Genomic DNA, 15,960 nt, shown 5'->3' with positions numbered 1-15,960 from the left:
ATAATGGGAAAGTAGAGAGGAAGAAAGAAAAATATTTTTGTCAAACAGCCACTGCTTTCTCAAAGCCAACATAAAATGTAATTTGTTTAGTGTGTAACAAAAACAAACAGTGGATTTAGATTCCTTCTCTCTGTATCTGTCTTATTTCTTCTTTGCATATAGTTTTGCAGAAATCTGTTATTTAATTTTATATCGTACGTGCAAAGAGGCTTACAGTATAAACCCATTTTAATTGGTCTTATCAAATGAAATCATGGTCATGCAAATTTAAGAGATTCCATTCAGCAAACATCTGCAAACACTATTCTGAGCCACAGTATTAGATTTCCTTTGACTTTCTTCTATTGCTTTTATGCTAAGTTTTTCATCCAGGCTTTGGTTTTTGGAAAAAAAAAATAACTTACATAAACAATTCAGTTCTACAGAACTGTAGAATTTTGTTTTACAAACTGGGTATATGGAGTATAAACATGTGTCAGTTACCAGTCTTATGTTGTTTCATAAAGGGGAGAGTAAAGGGACAATATAAAAGATTTAGAACCCTACAGTTTCCCATGAAAATGTTAGAAAGTACAGGTATATGGTTCAGTATAGTCCTCATATACATACATCACAGTTATCGTGATACCTTTATCCAGATAAAGAGCTGGATAAGATACTGTATTCCATGCTGGTACCCTTCCAGCAGTGTAATTAGACAATAATATAATTTTACACTCTCTCATACCATTGGGACACAAAACAAGCATTGTAGATTCAGAATCTGGTTCCTGGTCAATAAATAATGTTTACACTAGTTCCCTATAGACAGATTATCAAAATATAAGCATCTGTGTGTGTATATGTATATATATGTTATTAATAAATATACATAAAATATATACCTCTCTGAAACCATTCAATGCAAATTAATCACTTCATAAATCTTCCCTATTATTTAGTACTATTAGCAACCCTACTGTAATTGTAAGAATGGTAAGAACAATTCTTACAGAAGCATTTAATGTGTGCCCATACTCATGACTACCTGATGTAATCATCAGCAGGAATACATAGGAGATATTTTAAATATTAAATTATTCACCTTCACCAACACTTTTCTAAAATTAAAAAATATTGCCAGTGACAGGGGCTTATTTCTCAGGATATATCTAGAAAACATGTTACCCAGTGCACATTTTATGAAGTGCTCAAGTTTGTCATGTCAAAAGTAGAAACACAAGCTCCACCCATACTGGTCTTTAACGTCAGTTAAGGGAGAGTGTTCAGGATTCATTTTCATGGTGCTGTCTATCCAAAATGTTTGATTTTGTTAGAACTATGGTTTAAAATAAAGCCTAGCTTACATTTTTTCTTCCCCAGAATAAAAGTTGGGTTATTTAGAGATGATTCCAAAACAATACAGACTAATGTAAAACAGTAAGTGATCTGCTATTGCTACCATTTTAGAAACAATTCAATCAAAATCAGCTTCACTATTTTAGGTTAAACGTTAGAATGAAAATCATAAGATCAGTTCTTTCAGTTGCCCCCTAAGATTCTGGGAAACTATTCTGGCATGACTCCTATGTGCATTACTTTATTAATATATAAACAATTTATATAATACAAATATTGTAAACTAAAAAAATACTATCTCATATACACTTACCATCTTGTGTGTTTTGACTAAGGATCTGAGTGTGGAGCTCCTCCAGGCTAATTCCCAGGCATTTACAAATTTCCTCTTTGCTGTAAGGCTCAGGGTGAAATACCTCCTCGACAATGGTCAGCATTTCCTCTAGGCTAACTCCTAGCTTGACTTGCACATCTTGGAGTTTCAACATTTTTTTCCAGTCCAAGCCCTTTGACTTTGAGAGAAGCTAAAATTAAATAATAATAATAATAATAATACTTTGCCTTCTAGTTTTAAACTAACATTAAATTGTCTGTAAGCAGCATTAAGACTAATACTTTCTTGTCAGTTCTTGATCAGGAACCATCAAAAACCATTTTCTATCACTACACAGCAGATAACCATTACATTTATTTATAAAAGGTCTGTGAATGAAAGATATCTCTCTCCCCCACACACCCTGGTTAGCCATTCTCTGTAAAAACCTTACCGGCATTATTTGTTTGGATATCAGATCCACTGATTCCTCCTTAAAGTTTTCAGCCTTACAAAAAGGTTATGATGGGTCAGTTGGAATCTGCTCTGTTCCTTCGTGATTACTATTAGGCTAATTAGTTATAGATAAACAGATGGATGGATGGATGTTTTTTTGATCCAACATGTATGTAATGCTTTAAGTCTTTGTGATGTTTTGGCAATTGTCAGTAGTTATTTTAACACACGAGAGTCCTTAAAGGAGAAATGTCAGAGAGAGTTTTCTGTAGGTCACTGAAATGTGAGGATGTTCTCCTACGCCTAATGAAAATAGCTGAGGGCTTTCCTCATGTTTTCATGAGGTGGAATATTTCTAGTATTATAAATGATAGGGTATTATTAAGTGGTCATTCTGGAATCCTACTGATGACATACTATCTTTAATTTCAACAGACTACAACAGTGTTAAAAGACAGTTTAGTGGGACTTGCCAAGGTAGTTTTACTAGATTTATGAGTACATGACATGCTTCCAATTCTGCACCATTTAAACTGAGATTAAAGCTTCCAGAAATGCCAGATCAGGCTGTATGTTTGCAGAGTGTTTGAAGCAGTGCAGGAAGACCAAGGAAAGAAATCTTGTTTTGAATCTCTCATCAACAGGGCCAAGATTTCACCCAGTATGTTTTGTTATTCTTTTCAATAAACACAGATTTTGAGCAAGACTTGTTTGAAATCTTTTAGGCCTCAATTCAGAAAAGCTATGTGTTTAACTTCCTAGGTTAAAAAATGCATGGGATTTGCATACATGCCTGAAAAGAATTTGTTTCACTTTGTGCAAAGTTACAGCATAAAACTGGTGGTTTAAACAGGAGATCTTCTACTCAGTTATCTGCAGCAGATTTTACCTTGCTGCTGTCATCCAACTTAACTTTGCAGGGACTTTTCCAGTTTTGCTGTATTGCAGTATATAAAAATTAACCACTTTTGGTGCCATCTAGTGTCTTGTTAAGGTTTATGTGAAACTTAGTAGAGCAGAACAAACAAAATCCAATCAAAAGCCCAATCATATGACAAAAACAGCGTTTTATGTCCAGTGGTAGAGAAAGAAGCAACAGCATTTAGTGGCTAACACAGAAATCAGAGTTAGAAAATTTTCAGGTAAAATACTGATTAGGTCTCTTTTAGCCTGGTTTTCAAAGGCTAAATAAATGGAAATTTCTTTCCCCATAATTTAATCTTGATGTTTAGCACCCCCTAGACTTTAGTATCAGAAACTTAGGAAAAAAAAATAATGCTCTATAATTCAACAAAATCTTTCTACATTTTTAGTAACTAACCTCGTTAGAAAAATTTCTCATATGTATTGTCACATCTATTCCCATTTCTATTCTTGAAGAAAAATGGCCCATTTCAGATGAGCTGCCTACTGTGGCATTTTACAGAAGAAATATTCTAAATGGAAAGTGACCCCTTCAGACCAGTGGGTAGGGGTTAGAACTTTTTTGCTTACAGCAAAATTTCAATTCTAACATCACTGAGAAAAATGTTAAGGGCAAACAGAAAGCATTTTAAAAGACATCTAGCTGCAGCAACTAGAATTCTAATGGACACAGAACAAAAATTGGAAAAAAAATCTCATCTATTAAATGTACAAAAGTAATCCCAATACTGATCCCACAGTTGGACATTTTCCTGATGATCTCTGACTAGATGGATTAAAGATGTGGACATCATTCAGCTGGCTCTCAACTGCCAGGATACAGTATCTCTAGCCTTTGCTGTCCAAGACAGGCACAGTGGAGCACTGTAAGTAACTGTAAGAGGAAAACACACTCAATACATGATAGGACAAATATAAATACAAGAAAGCCTGACTAGGAATAGTTATAGGAATACTAAGCCCTTATATAGCAACATTGCTTTCTTATGCTTTACATCTCTATAATGCCATCTCAGCATCTTTCCACATTTAACAAATGTTAGCTGATTTAACGGCATCCCAGTTTGCAGATGTTCTTGGCACCACACTGTAGCTGAAAGTAAAGTGAAACACACGCTATGAAGCATGGGGAGAGCTTAGTATTGACTAATGCTCATATTCATCCTGCAGCACCTACTGTGTGAGTCTTCTGAAATACAAAGTACATGTTAATGTCCTTTGGAATTGAGTGTTCTGTGGAACATGAGAGATTCTAAACATACTGTTTAATGGAGTATAGAAAAGCACTCAGAGGCAATACCAAAGAGTACAATATAACAACAGAGGGAAAAAATAGGAAAGCGAGAAAATAACGTCCAGAAGAAAAGGGAAGGGAGCAGGCCCTGAAAAAGATAACTGTGAGGATAATCAAGAGCTCACTTGCTGTAGGACAGAGCAATTTCAAAACGTTCTACACTAATGCCAGCGAGGATATGTTGTGTTGGTATCTTTACTGAAATGGAGCTTTCTGCAAAGAGTGTGAAATATTAGAATAAAAGCAGGAGAGGGAAAAAGTCTACCCTAAGGCACTTACTGATAAGAATTTCCTTTAAAACATTATTGTGAGGCCCAGCATGCTACTTCATAGTTGCATTACCTTAATGGTGCTTAAAGAACGTCCCTGCTTCCACTTACATACCTGCCCTCTTTCACCCCACTGTGATCTGTTCCTAAAGATAGGCTCAACGTTTTTTCCTGGCTCAACATATTTTCTGTGTGTGTGTAGCTTTCTGTCTGGGTAGCATATGTTCAAAAATACAGGTGTATGTTGTTAGTCTCCTTAAAATAATGTATCTGCTAAAGGTACTTTTTCAGAGATTACATCACATGAGCATAAAAAAGTCATCTTTCCTCCCCTCCTTTTGCAGTTTACTACACATGACCAATAATTTAAAGCAATTTAGAAAACTGATGTAATTCATAAAATCTAGCATATGGATCAATATTTCAAAAGGCCTTACGACCTAACATGTTTTGTGCTAAGGTTTACCTTTTAAAATAAGACACATACAAAGGTGTCTCTTATGCAAAATTTTCAAAGGAAACTCTTCTTAAAAGAGCTAGTCAGTTAACTGTCCTAAATTAGAAGTTTTTCAAATATGCCAGAACCTACACACAGAGGTTCGTTCTTTAACTATATTGAGGGTATAAGAATCTTGTTGTTAACTTTAATGACAACAGCTTTAACTATGGTCACTGGTGCTATTATTTGTACCATATCTTATATACTGCTAAAATGCAGCTGTTCTTCACACTAGTGTTTAAAGCCCATTCAAAAAGCCATCTGAAGTTTAGCTTCCCTCCTGGAAAACCATTCCAACCACCACATTTTGAATTGTTTTGTCAGTATCTGATAAACTCTACAGATCTTTCTTTTTTATTTTTTTTAAGCATTAACGATGGTAACTTTTCATAGAATTGTTATGCCAGCACATACTCAAAATATATTTGAGCATTGCTCAGATTTTGACCTGTCTTCTGGCAAGGACTTTCACAGTGCACTTTTTAAAACTTTTGTCTGAACTTTGTGACCCTAATTCTATTCTGTCAGAGAGCACTCTGTTAGATATAGTTGCAGTGAACTGGTGTACTTACTCCTCACGTCAATCAAAGAATAACCCTCTCTGTTTCTAAAATAGACTCCAATCTATGTATCCAATCCATGTATCTACATCTTCCTAAACATGGTCTATCAAATCCAGAATGAAAGTGGAACTTGAATTTGTCATATTCAGATTCCATATATTTTAGAGCTAGTTGCAAACTGTAACCTGGCAGCACAACCTAAATGTTTAGCTTTGAGTCAATCCTCTTTAAACTTCTTGCTAATGTACGTGCTGCTATTCAGCACTTCCAGTAATATTTCCAGGTTTCTAACCAGTGGCTTTGATGTACTCTAAATCCTAGAAAATAAACATCTATTACCATATATACATATAAATATGTGACCACACTGGTTGCTTTCCATTATTTGTCATTATTCAGCTTTAATTAGAAACAGTCTATTTTATTAACTAAGAATATCTCGCTGAAAAATAGACATATTACCACCATTCAAATATAATACAAAATAAATAGAACTGAATCACAAAACCTTCTATATAAGGGCATAGTCCTTACACTTCCATTAAACTCTGCAGGAGTTCTGTTTCTGCACAGATGGAGGCGTCTGGTTCTGGAAAAAAAAAAGCTAAAGTAGCACCTAGCCAGGTGTTAAAGTAGAGACATGATTGGTCAGAAGTGGGGAAAAGCACATACTTACATGAAGGTTTCATTAGAGTTTGACAAAAGCCATACGTTACCTTTGTAGCCAGACGGCACTCCATTACCCTAATATTGTAATGAGAAGTTGCTGCTTTATTCATTTCAATGCAACTGTTAGCAATAACAAACGTTGCTCCACTTGGAAGTCTAACATCAGTTGCCCTCAGAGGACTGAACTCTATCAACTTGGCCTATCAGAAGAAAAATGAATGGTTAGTTTTAATTTACTACTAGCTAACAGTGCACTTAGTTATATAAATCAAATGCAAATTTGCATGTTTTTTCTCTTGAAAAATCCATGGACAGTTAATGAAGGAAACTGACATGAAACAGTGAGAAAAGAGGTTTAACCTCACTGGCCAAGTTACACAGACGTTTCAAACCCTTTCCTTGTAGCTGGATTTTAAAATGTTTCCATTAAGTTTTTGGTTTTTTTCAGAGTTTCGCAGAACCCCACCCAACCTATTTTTCTTGCTTGTTTTAAGACTACAGTTTTTCTTTGATCTACAGAAAAGAACAGACCTGGCTGAAGCTAACGTGTGTGCTACTAGAAATAAGGGGCTTCACATTCCCCTGCTATCCACCAATGCCCATCTCCCTCTTAGTCTGCTGATTTCTTATTAAACCAAGATTCAGTTCACTGAGGCATAGAATGTTAACAGAATTTTAGAAATGACTGGATACAGTTATGTTACCTACAGACAATCAGAGAAATCGACCAAAACAATATATAAAATTGTAGTTACTGTCTCCCTTTTTCTGAGATAAGATTTTCTTGCCTCACTGTGCCTTACACGGGCTGAGTGTTCCCAACATGTTCCCAACAATTTGTGACCTTTTCATGGAATAAGCTAGGAATCCATTAATTAAAAAATTCAGGATGTAATGTAATCAAGAGATTAAATCCACATCTGGATTTTCACTGGGATAAGTTGTAAATCATGTGCCCTGCTTTGGCTTTTCAGAATAGTCTGTAATTCTGCAAGCAGGGATGTCTTACTGGTTTTGGCATTATTCACCTCCAGAGAGTTCCTTAAGCAGCTAGAGTGCTAAACAAACAATGACAAATCTGGTTGTACATTATGTCCAGCATGTGTGTTACTCCCTGCCACTGAGATTCTGAACTACTTCACAAAACTACTATCAAGGAAGACAAGCTCGCTTACATTTAAGTATACCCATTTAAGAACTGCTACATTAGATCAGAATGCACCACTAAGCTGGGCCAGTGTCCCATTTCTGACAGTTGCCATAAAAGGACATTTAGAGAGGGTATAAAAATGAGACATAAAAAATGATCTTTCTGTTATATTCTTGCTTCTTCTCAGAAACAGAGAGTATGGTGGTTATACTTGCACTCGAAGATGCATCAGACTCTTATATTTAATAGTCACAAATAGGCTAATATTCTATCAAGGCATCCAATAAGGTCCTTTCTGAACCCTTTTCGAACTTTTAGCTTCCACAATGTACTGTATTTCTCAATTTAACAATGAATGTTTTGAAAAAAACAAACTTCCTCTTGTTTGTTTTTAACAAGCTGCCTGTTAATTTCACTGTGTTTTTATTAGTTCTTCTGTTATGAAAAACAGTGAATTCCCAATTTACTTTCTCTTACCCATTCAGGACTTTACAGACCTCCAAAATATCACCCTCAAAGATGTATGTTTTCTGAGCTGAGGACATTTCTTTTCTGATCTTTCCTAATATTCACTTTGCCTTTTGACCACTACCTCCAAGTCTCCATTTATGTGATCCTCTGTATGTCTGCAACTTCCTTCAGCATGGGTGTAGCTCTGTGTGTGCTACTAACAGTTTAAAGTGTGAAGGAAAGGTGCAAAGTAGGTACAGGCGATGTTGTGAAATTGAAAATACATATGTCTCATGGTGGAAATAAACATATTCTGTGTAATTCTAGGAAACAGTTTTTTTTTTATAGACTCATCTAAGATGTGGCATATGGCCCCTAAACCATGGAAATATAAAATCCCTTCAAATAAGTTATAAGCAAAATGAAGGTTTTTCATGAGAGGCTACATTAATTTCAATAAATGTATTTTGACAGGTTTTAGGTTTGAATATTGAATTTTGAGGTCCTGTGCATCTTCTAGGGCAGTAGATGGATTCCGTTGTAAATTCCACTGTGAGTACTCATGCACAGCTTGGCAGGTCCTATAGATCACTGCCAATCCACCTTCTGTTACCACATTTAAGACAGCTAAATACCTTTCACATCAGAATCCAGCCACAGAATTGTCTGGTATTAGCAAAACTGGGGGAAAAAATGTCCATTGTCCTTGTAATTAGATCTGGCAAAAACTCCTAGAACTGTTTAGTTATAAGAAGTTTCAAGAAAGCATTTTTGTAATAATTATCCCATTTGCACTGAATACAGGACATACCGAACATTTAGATTTCATTATATGGGAAATATTCTAAGTTCAGTGATAAATTAGCCACGCAATATGGAAGTTTGTGCTCTCCCAGAATATCTTTCTCCATGTCTTTTTATGTTCTCCTCTTTCCATTTCTCATTTCCTTCAAACCTGTCGTACTCAATTGTACATAAGTTTACGCACAATTCCTGTTTCACTCCTATAGAAATAGAGCTTATACTGCTTGCCAAGGTATTCCTATTTCTCCTCTGTCTGCTAGATAAATGTTAAAATATTGTTTGTTTACATTAATTAACAGTACATTGTTAGTTTAGATTACAAAGATCACGTACAGTTCCTTCTTCTGCCAGAAAAGATATTGACTGGTCCATTCCTCCACCTTCTGTGCCGATGTAACGTTCACTCTTTGCACAAATTTCTGCAAGTTCTACCTGAGAAAACATTCAATGTGAACTTTCAGCCAAGACAAAAGATCCTACTTTTACAGTGCTTAGATACAAACTTGTGAGAAAATGAAGGAGAGAAAGGTAGACCTCTGAGACCATTGTATATTGCATAGTAAGTGCTGTAAACTAGTATCAACCAAGATGCCACATAGTCCCTTTTTCCTTTTGCTCTGAAGGAAAAGAACAAATTATTCAGCCTCTACTGAGCCTATTATAGTCCAATGCTTTTCACATTATTCTAATTTAGACGTTCCATGCCAGTAGTTCTCCCCCCACCTTCCTCATTCATCTCGCCCCCTCTGCCCTAACAGAAAATGATTGTTGATTTATTAATTGGATTTATCTATGTATGCATCTTGGCAGCTTATAGAATGATAGCAAGTTGTTACCTTATACTACACTAATATACTGGCTCCATAATCAGAGATTAGGTATTGAACCTAACTCAGGAAATCTTTCTCCTTGTAAATACTCCAGTCAATGGTGCTTGTCATTTTTCCTTGAGATGCAGTACTTTTATTTTACATTGTTTATCTGATATGATTTGTAATTATATGTGATTCACATTCTTCTGTGACATTTTAGGCATAGCTTACGTTCTGATACCTGGAGGTCAGAGGGTAATATGGGTGTGCAGAATATTAGTATTACAATTGTCAAAAATAATAAATACACGAAAGCTTTCAGCCATCAGACCAAGAGAAGTCTTGGAGAACGTTTGAAGAACACAGAGTATTCACAAGGAAATAGGTCAATAGGAAAGCATGTTTCCATATACCACGGCACCTACCACTTTGTTTCATTAAGTGCAAGGTAACCACAGGACAGCTGTGAAAAGGCCTTTAGAAAAGCAACAGCCCATTTTTTCAGTTTAGTGGCAACATCAGAGTCAGATTCCCCACTAAAGATGTAGCATCATGTGACTTATAACAAGCTAACCAGCAAAGCAGGGACATTAACCAGCACACAACTGTAAAACACAGCAGATAGAGGCAGTAAATCACCACACCAGGAGGGAGGTATGTACAGTGCACCGGCCTGCCCACTCGCTCCACTTCTGTAACGACACCACAGACAAACTTGTAAAATTAGTGCTCAGATCAATGTAATCAGGCTGAACCACTTGCAAATTCACAAACCACTAATTTTCTCAGCCCACAATGGAGAAATGCTCAATAAATCTTAGGCTGATAGGAGGAAGCTATCGAACGAGCATTAACAAAGTTACTCTAAATGCTACACAGACCGGATCTCTTTGAATCAAACATCAAGGGAGTTGAGACTGTCATCAGAGACCCATGCTGGTGTTTCTGGTTAAGCAGATCCACTTACAAAACTGAAAAGAACAAGGATTTATCCACCTTATACGGATGCCATACAGTGCTAAATGACCACGTAAGACCATTAATGAGTGAACATGGAGGGCATAAGAAGCAAAGATAGTCTCTCCTTTCCTGCATTGCTTTTGTGTATTTTAAAAGGTGAGCAGAAATAATGCTGCTTTTATTTTCCTGAGAAAGTATAGAACGGTCACACATTTGATTTTTATTTCTTTTTAACAAAAAGTGATATCCCAATACCTAACTTCTGTTGAAGGCTGAGTTTATCAAGGTTTGCTTTTCTCTCTCATTGGAGAACTGCAGGTCCCACCTCTGGTTTGAACCTTAGATCTCTTACCCTCATCAATGGAAGTTTAATATCCAGTCATCATGTGTCCCTAATTCACTAAAAATTGGAAATAATTTTGAATGAAATGCTACTATATAGGACTCCCATACAAATGTAACATTCCTCTTTTTTTCCATTTAATGATAGAATGATAGTTCTATGGAAAATAAAGAATAATCCTCCACACATGCAGCATTTTCTAGATGCTCCCTCCTCTCTGCATATGAAGGCATGCCTATTTACAAACATTTTTTGCTGGCATGTGGAAATGGAGGCATGTCTCAGCCAGTTCTACGAATCTGCCCTTTGCCCCTCTGAAAACAGAGCTGATTTTGGCAGCCTTTGGCAGGATACATCAGACTGAGGTTCATGAATATTATTCATTGGCAGCAATAGAAACTTCTCCACATGGGTTCATACAACAAGACCATGCAAATGGTACGTGCATGTTTAAGTAGGAGATGTGGCCCTGCAAAGCTGGCCTGAAGGGCAGCTCCGGAGGCACTTTCACTGTCCGTTCCACTCTTGGGCACAGCTGCCTAAGGTACTGCATTTCATTTGCAATTGCCGGATAAAGCTTTGCAAAACTCAGAAATTCAGCATTTCACCCTTCACTTAGTCTGGCTGCATGTCATCTCCATATACAAATCAGCTACTGCTTGACTGCTTAAATCGTTTAGATTTTCTGAGCCTGGGCTTATTAAGTAAATATCAGGAGTCTTGCAGAGGAGGAATGTTCACAATTAGGCCAGTGCCACTCCCCTGTCCCTTTACGTGGCCGGGTGAATCGTGCCTGGTTAGGCACTGGGCCTTGCTCCGTCCCAGCTCACCAGCTGTCCAGCTGCGTACGCCGGGCTGACGGCGCTGCATGAGCTTGAGCAACCTTTGTTTTGAAACTCGGCAAGGATTGGCAGGACCACCAAGTAGTAACTGGCAAGCGTTGAGAAGAACCCTCTCCACAGGACAGCCCAAGGCATCCCTGAAACATTACTTGGTTTCTAATTTAAACAGGCCCTCACTGACACAGGCTGGCCTTCGAATACTAGGATGAGAAGCACATGAATGGAGGGGAAATCGTCATCTGTACAGAAAGCATTTTCTACTTACTATTGAAACAAATGGGCAAATGTTTGCCTTTTTGCTAAAACTAATGAGAGGACAAAGTTCAGAGGAACTGAATTGAAACATTGGAAAATAGTGTGAAGACTCAGTTGGAGAGCCTTGTGTACATACTTAACACTTGGAAAAAGACAGTCATWTGTCTGAAACTGTGAACCGAATGTCAGAAGGTCTGGGCACAATTTCTAGCTCCACGTTAAGTTTCTTGCAAGACAGGGAAAGTCCCTTTAACTCATCATGGCTTCGTTTCCTCAATAAAATGAGGAGCATCTCTTCCCTCCTGGTAATTAGTAATCACTACTTGGGATTTTTAGATGATAATGCTGTAAGTATGTGCRACTTCATTACTAGAAGCTGAAAAAAGACAGATTTTTCTAAACCAGATCTCAGACTTACAGCTTCTACATAAAATAATGGACCCATAAAAAGGTCCTCAGCAGGCATTACTGTAGAGCTAGGTGAAAGCAGATGTTTGTACTTCAGAAAGCAAAATGCGAAATACCGAGGAAAGAATAAACCGCACATAGGCCACACTTCCATTCTGTATATTCTTATCCATACAAGAGTTCACCYCGTAGAGCTAACCACAAAATGCTCTGCACACCTGAGACTCATCAGAATGGTTTCCCCATCCCTAAAGCTTTATTTCAAAAATACTAATAAATCATAATTTAAGTCTTCATAGAATTTTACAAACAGACTTCACTTTAAAACACTCCAATAAGGCTACTGTTACCTTCAATTTACAGACAGCACAGATGTTTACGTGACTTTAAGTCATGTCGATCAGTCATAAAATTGAAATGGGAATTCAAAAATCTCCATATTTCCAATATTGTGGCTTATTTCTCTAAAGAATGTAGTCTCAGGGAATCCTTTGCAGGATTGGTTTAAAATCTTTCTAAGATGATTGTAATGAAAACTGGAATAAAAAGATTTTAAAATCAAAGTACAAATAGGTCTGAACAGAAGCATTGTAACTCCAGAAGAAAAAACAACTTCATTAAACAGATGAATCAAAAATTTCCTTCTCCCAACAGTTCTGTGATCCACATATGCTAATGTATTCTGATTTCTGTATTACTGTTCCAGGAAAGCTGTTCCAGCAGGGCTAGCTACCCCAGGCTATCATTTGTGACTATCTATCATGCAGACAGCAAGTCCTAAGCTGTCATCTACACCAGGTATTAAACAAGCCATGTGATATTTTTGACATAATAGTTAAAAAAGTAAAGCCCAAACAACATCAGAAGATATTTCCCTTAATCTCATCTTTCATACAAACAAAAAAAAATCCTCAGGCAAGAAGAAAAACACATCTAATGCTCATGAGTAAGTAAGAGGTTGTCAGCAAAAATATATTAAAAGCCTTGGGTCAGAATACAAATATAGAACGTATTAACATAAAAGCAGCCCTAATGGGTCAGACCAAAAGTCCAGCTAACTCTGTGTCTTCTATCTAAAAGCAGCATCCTAGTATGAGAGCAGGGCTGAGTATAGATGATATTTCCCCACAACGCTCTCAGATTCCAATTACTGTTTTGATGAACAGCTTCCTGAGCTGAATGTGAATTCTGCACGTTTAGTGACCTGTACTGGGTTTCTTGTATATGAACTCACCAGACTCGCCTTAAACCCATTAGCATTTAGAACATCCAGAAACAAGGAATTCTCAACGTGTTGGGTAAAGAACCATCTCCTTTTGTCCATTTTGAACATGTACTTGACTAGCTTCATCTGATGCCCTCTGGCTCTTATAATACAAGGGACAGCAAACAATTAATTCCTATCCACTGCATCAATTACAGTCATGATTTTATGGACCTCTATCATCTTCAAGCACATTTTTCCAAAGAGTCTTAGCTTGCTTTTATGGAGGTCATTCTGTACTTCTGATCATCCATGTGACTTTTTGCTGAATCTTTTTCAGTTTAACAGTCTTGGTTTATGAGGAAGGAGAGGGGCAGACCTATGGCTTTCCTCAGACTGACAGACAATTTCATTGTATCTTCTACTACTTTTATGTGGCAAATGAGCCACATACATAAAATCTCTGTTAATTAGTGCTGACATAGGCATATGATAAAGCAACTTCAACCAGTTCAACATTACTATTCCACCTCTCTCTCAGAGGTGACCATCCTGACACCATCGTCACAAAGACAGCTTACGCGACCATGTGTCAGCCACTTCTGTGCAGTGCTCCGTTGCTTAAATGTGCTTTGCAATGAAATACCTGCAGCGTAGTGCTCCTTCCTGCCGACTGCAGTGAGGTCTGTAACCATGAGTGGTAAAAAGAAATAGGGAAGCTGGGATGGAATCAAATATCTCAAGTTAGTCTATCAATACCTTAGCTATTTTGTAAAATTGGTCTAGTTAGGCTCTGCAAGTGTGAGAGGGACAAGCATAACAGGATGGTGGTAGTAGCTGGTAGGTGAGTTAAACCTTCACGTCTCCCTGCTGATCTGTCAAGAAACACTAAATATTACAGCTTTCAAATGACAGCTCTGATGTGATATATACAAATGCAAGTAGGGCTTTTACATCTCCTGGCAGGCACAAATGACAGATTGGCAGTGTTTGAGTTGGAGATGTTTAGTATCAGTGAGCTACACAACACAGCAAGTTTAAAGTTTTTTTTTGTTTTTTATCCAACAAAAAATAATATATTAAATGACAATATCCTTAATTGTACAAAACTGTACAAAGCAGCATCATTAGGAACGGCATCTTAGTGCATATAATTCACTCGCACAATAAGACACATTAAAAGCATTAAGAAATATATATGAAGTAAGAATCTATTTAAAGAAGCTGCTGTCTCCCACGGATTTCAAAACTAAACTCTTATGTTTCAGACAACTTTGGAGCATTTGGAAAAAGCTAAAACAACCAATAATATAGCAAACTTTTATCCTTCTCATGCTATTCCTTCCCTCTTCTCTCTTCTCAGAGGCTTAATTCTAAACTCTGCTCAGAATGAATGTATTCTATTGCAAGAGGCAGTGCTTACTCATTTGTATGCCGGTAAAGGGCCCCATGTGCAGACCCAGGCTAGCCTTTGATCTGAGAGCTCGACTAACTACCTCTGCTTTTTGTTTGAAACTATTTAAGGTTCTTCCTGATAAGAAGCAAGTCAATCTTGGGTTACAAAGAAAGAAATCACTACCACTTAAAACCATTTTATCTTTGAGCCRCAAGACTTCCTATCTAGCATGGGGAAAGTCTAACTTGGGAAATCATATTAGTGGAGATATAATTTAGGCTGACAAGGGTTGTGATTTTTTATTATTAGTTGCCTTATGTGTAGTTACTCTAGATAGAGAGATTTCTTGTAATAAGAACTYATCAATAGCTCTGCCTCAGGTCACCTTGTTTGGCTTTTTAAATGGAAAAGTGGTTTTCAGTAAAATGATACTTTTCACTAGTGTGTACTTTTTTTTTCCAAAAATTTACTTTTCCATATGAAACAGCTAAAATTCAGGCTTTTTCAGCTAAGTATTTTTGATCTTTTAAAAATGTTGGAAGGCAGGTAAAGGAATATTTTTCTGGCTATTTCCAGTCACCAACACTGTATTAGTTTTGCACCATTTATGTTCTTACACCCTGATACTTCTGCAGCATGATAAATTTTGAACCACCCAGTACAACTCATTTGAATCTCTGTTTCCTGATCATTTATTTTAGTTTCTTTCAATTTAATCCAATGTATAATGAACATCAAGGCCCAAGGGTTCAAAGGTATTCAGGTATCTACTGCATAATRAAAGCAAATGAACCACCTACTCAAAAAACCTTACAACTTACAATTTTGATCACCTACYTAAAAAGATCTTCCTAAAAATAGAAGCCTACTAATATAAAAACCTCCTAAAGAATTATCTGAGTGAGAATAGATAAGGGAGTTTGAACTTTAACAGTCCCCTTGCTTGCAAAGAGGCCAAGGGCCAACTACTCTGATTTTCTCTCAGTGCAGTGGGTCTGGACAGTATGTAAA

The 15,960-nt window shown here is 36.9% G+C and overlaps 1 protein-coding gene across 1 annotated transcript in view; it reads right to left on the bottom strand.

Annotated features, from left to right (window-relative positions):
• The window catches only part of GALK2 (galactokinase 2), a 50,314-nt gene that overhangs the window by 15,033 nt on the left and 19,321 nt on the right, over positions 1-15,960 (bottom strand). Inside the window, exons 6-8 of the mRNA XM_085303432.1 lie at positions 9,063-9,161; positions 6,373-6,525; positions 1,652-1,862 (exon numbers count right to left, since the gene is read on the bottom strand). Of these exons, the coding sequence (XP_085159558.1) occupies positions 1,652-1,862; positions 6,373-6,525; positions 9,063-9,161 (463 nt within the window). The remainder of the gene's footprint in view (positions 1-1,651; positions 1,863-6,372; positions 6,526-9,062; positions 9,162-15,960) is intronic.

The sequence above is a fragment of the Rhea americana genome, unplaced genomic scaffold (assembly GCF_003343005.1).
Source record: "Rhea americana isolate MKP2758 unplaced genomic scaffold, rheAme1 scaffold_2, whole genome shotgun sequence".
Lineage (NCBI taxonomy): Eukaryota > Metazoa > Chordata > Aves > Rheiformes > Rheidae > Rhea > Rhea americana.
Note: the sequence above shows the minus strand (reverse complement) of the source record. Positions and strands in the feature narration are given on the sequence as shown.